The 4,137-nt window shown below is 41.6% G+C and overlaps 1 protein-coding gene across 1 annotated transcript in view; it reads right to left on the minus strand.

Moving 5' to 3' along the window:
* Positions 1 to 578: 578 nt before the first annotated feature.
* The window catches only part of LOC106941762 (Bardet-Biedl syndrome 1 protein-like), a 26,192-nt gene continuing 22,633 nt past the window's right edge, over positions 579 to 4,137 (minus strand). Inside the window, exons 2-4 of the mRNA XM_015024878.1 lie at positions 3,056 to 3,482; positions 1,346 to 1,528; positions 579 to 874 (exon numbers count right to left, since the gene is read on the minus strand). Coding sequence (XP_014880364.1) covers positions 728 to 874; positions 1,346 to 1,528; positions 3,056 to 3,433 — 708 coding nt within the window. The 5' untranslated portion in view covers positions 3,434 to 3,482 and the 3' untranslated portion in view covers positions 579 to 727. The remainder of the gene's footprint in view (positions 875 to 1,345; positions 1,529 to 3,055; positions 3,483 to 4,137) is intronic.

A 4,137-nucleotide genomic window follows, 5' to 3' on the forward strand; every position in this document is an offset into this window, starting at 1 on the left:
ATTCCCCTATTTAGAATAAACTTCGACATTCCCCTCTCTCTGACACGCCGTCTTTTTTTTAAAATCCCGGCTGAACGTTCCACTGTTCAAACAAGCATTTTCACTTGGATCTCTATTTTCTTTTCTTTCTATTTGGAATTTTGTTATTTTTTTATGTATTATTTTTAATTTTAGTGAGGTGACCTTATGTGCCCAGAAAACACCTTTTAAATAAATTACATAATTATTATAAATACTTGTACTGGTAAAAGCAAGGACCGCTGCCATGGTTACTGCTTTAATTGGTGGTAGCCTTCTGGGTACTTATACTAATGTAGTTATGGGTGGTGACAGGGCAGACCAGTAGCTACGGTCCATTTCCTGCAAATTGGGATTTATAAAGGAAAGGTGCGCAGTTATGTCCGTAGGCACGGATTTATACATCAGAATCTTTTTGTCCATCTTCTTCCGCTTATGCGGGGTCAGATCGCGGGGGTAGCAGTCCTCAAAGGGAGGCCCAGACTTCCCTCTCCCCAGCCACTTGGGCCAGCTCCTCTAGGAATTCCAAGGCGTTCCCAGGCCAGCAGAGAAACAGAGAATTTTTTTGTGCGCTGCACTTTTCTAATTAGAATTAGCTCAACCAAGTTTAGAGTCATCTAAATGTTTTCAGACCAGTTAAAAACTAGGTCAGACTAATTTCGAGTCATGTCAAGCCAGTTTAGAACTAGTAGAGACTGGTTTAAACCAGCTAACTAGAGTGTACCTTGCAGAGAATGGTGAAAGCTTCAGGGTCAAGGACGAAGATGTCGCTGTTCTCTGTACCAATCACCAAACAGCTAATCCCGTCCTCATCGGCTGTGCTCTTCTTTAGAGTTCCGATGCAGGTGATGACCGTCTGAAAGAACACAATCAATGAACACACTGGTTTCTCAGAGGTCAAACAGTTCTGGGTTCACATTAAATGGAACCGATATGAGTTAAACTTGCATGTGGACCCTATAGGTAGTTTAAACTGTATTAGAAGAAATGAACTTCTTTCAGGACTGTGTGGAATCCCATAATGAATTACATGTGTGAATTTCAGAAATACAGAAATGTGTGAATCTCCTGCTTTTCATTTAAACTTTAAAAAAAATCAATGGCTAAGAAACACTGAGTGGGATAATTACAGATGATACAGTAAGAATAATTTAATATAATAATGAATGAGTTACTGAGCAAGTGGCAGAGACACTGGTTCTCCTGCACCTGCTCGACTGCTGATGTAGTCCATGTCCAGTTTTGAGGAAACAGGTACTGGTCAAACTGGAGAGGGGAGCAGCAGCGTTCACAAATTTGGCCTGCATGATGACAAAAGTAGCATTACCTGCCGCCTGATTGGCTGCTGTTTGTACAGCTGAACAAACTCGTCCATCTCATCAGACTCCAGAGACAGGAACCTGAGCGATCGGACGGACAGTGGGATGTCTGCCTTCTTCCTGATACTTTCCAGCATCTCCTTCAGCATCACAGGGTTGATTTGACCCTCCCTTACCTGCTGCCACACATCCTGACCAATCAGAGCACAGCAGTTGGTCACATACTCAATAAGATAAATTTATAGTGTGATTATTGTGAAAATTTTAAACTTATTGCTTCATCAAAAGCCAGGGGTGTCGCCAGGAATCTTGCGCAGCTACTGTTACAATTTCTTGAGTCTATGTGGCCCATCAATAGTGTCACAATTTTTAAAGGCTTGCAACTGCCTTACTTTCTCTGGTTCAATACTGATACTAGCACAATATTCACTGCTAGTGAAATTTACAAGAAATAGTCTGTAAATATTTCTTGCAAATATTTACAGACTAGTAGGTTGCTTAAATTTTTTTCTATCAGTTTTAGATTACTGAAATGTTTCTCCCCACGTGCAACAGTTATAGGCACAGGGCATAGGCAACGTGCAAAATATACATGAAGCAATCCAGACTTCTCATAAAATACTATATAGTTGCATTTTATTCAAGCTGCAGTATATAACTTTAATAAAAAAAAATATGTTCTCTCCATATTTGTTAAAGCTGGCACCATCTCGTGACAATTTGTTACGAGACAGATAATCTGTGAAATAATCAATCTCCTCCCCCTCCTCCCTGAACTGCTATTACTGGCTAAAGTAAGACAATTTTCTGGCCAGAAACAACCAATCAAAATCAGGAGGAGGTCTTAGTGCTGTCAATCAACCTCATTCGCTCACTACTAAATGTGCTGATGGTGGAGAAACAACTTATCATTGTAAAACTTATTGCTAGCTACAGTATAGCACAGGGCAAAGGGAAGGAGGCTGAGCAGCCACACAAGATTGTGATTTACATCGCTAAAACCCACCTCCTGCCTCTGATTAGTTGTTTCTAGATAGCACTGGGAAAAGGCAAATGAAATAAATTTTTCACAGATTATCTCTCATGCCATACTGTCACAACATAATGACAGTTTTAACAAATATGTTAAAAAAAATTTTTTTATAGAAGTTACGTACTGCAGCTTTAATTTCACTTAAGAGAGGACAGGCTAGGAGGGACGTGGGTTAGAGCCGCTGCTGTCTGACTCATCTGTTGTTAAGTGTGGTAAAAGGTACAGGGGTACGTTAAATATATGAAAATGTTGGTAATTTATTTCCTTCGTTCATTGAATGCTAGTGAAATGGAGGCAAACAGTGCAAATATGAATGTGTGCTTTCTGGTCTGGGAGTGGTATTGTAACAGTTGATATTTACTGCTAAAAACAATTTTAGAAAACACAATATGATTTTTATAATTGACATGGCCCCAAATTTTTTTAATTTCTATGAACAACAACAACAAAAAATTTGTGGAGGGCCCCTTGTCGGTCAGGGGGCCTTGGAATTGTCCTAATCTTTCGTCCCTGTCAAAAGCACTGAATTCCTATCTCGAAAGATAAACTCAGCAGAAATGGTAATTAAAATTAATTATATAGAAATTAAAAATAAACCATTGCATTCTCAAACTTAATATGCTGTGACCCAGCTTCTCTATGATCCTAACTCTCTCTCTGTGGATGTAACAGAAGCCACAACCACCTGCTCCAATGGGTTGATGTCCAGGCTCGGAAGTGTGAACTTGAAGTATGGCCGCAGGTTCTTGTAGACATAGATGCATGGTCCAGAGGCCACGGCGACGGCGGGGATGCGGGGCTCATGCAGGTCCATGAAAAAGGCAACCAGGCCAGCAGGTAGGTCCAGCAGGCTATTCTCACTTATGAGTGCCGTGCCACGGTAGACCTTAAGCTTCATGCCTGATGAGCCGGTGCCCAGGTCCCCGACCACGAGTCGGCTCTCCCTGTCCCCGCTAAGATCTGCCAGGTCTATGCAGGACGAGAAGGTGTAGAGACCAGCCACTGGGTCGTAGTGGGCATCCAGCCACTTCCCGCCATCCCCACTGGAATCCACAGAAGACATAACCACAGGACAGGAGATGGGAGGATTTGCAGAGCTGAGCAGGTGAGACCTGCAGGAATACAGAAAATAGGTTTGAGTCACATCTGGATGAGAAAGGAGCAGATCAGGATCAAAACAGATCCAGTCAAATTCAGAGAGAACACAGGATCCCAACATGATGGAAATGGATTTCATCCATCAGGGTCAGAAAGGGTCCCATAAGGATCAGGGTCAGAGGAGATCTTATCAGGATGAGAGATGAAAGCTTCATGATCAAACTGTCGGTGGGTTAAATTTCTGTTGTTCAAGTCAAGACACACCAAGCCTTGCAGAAGTATCTACTTTCCTTCACGTTTCCCCATTTGACTCTAGGGTCAGAGCTGGAGCTGCTGTTCTTCAATCTCTGTTTCACAGCTCAGCTTCACAATGTTGGTATTTAGCTATGCTATAAAGATGCTACAAGTCAGAGCCCCAATATGCTGAAATGTCTTTTTTCTCAATGTGAAGGAAAAATATATGTATTTCTATTACACATTTGGGTAATTTCTCTTTTATCCTTTTATTCCTGGTACACAGCTTTAGCCTGTGTGCCAGGACATCTCAGAAGTCATTGGCGTTCTCCCAGTTTGACCAGCAGACTGAAGCCCTGTCTGTGCCCATTGTCCCCAGTATAATAAATGTGTTTTATTCTTTCACTTTTTGTGTATTTTTAAATATCTCAATCT

The sequence above is a fragment of the Poecilia latipinna genome, unplaced genomic scaffold (genome assembly GCF_001443285.1).
Source record: "Poecilia latipinna isolate Pla-1442-1.1 unplaced genomic scaffold, P_latipinna-1.0 Scaffold3851, whole genome shotgun sequence".
Classification (NCBI taxonomy): domain Eukaryota; kingdom Metazoa; phylum Chordata; class Actinopteri; order Cyprinodontiformes; family Poeciliidae; genus Poecilia; species Poecilia latipinna.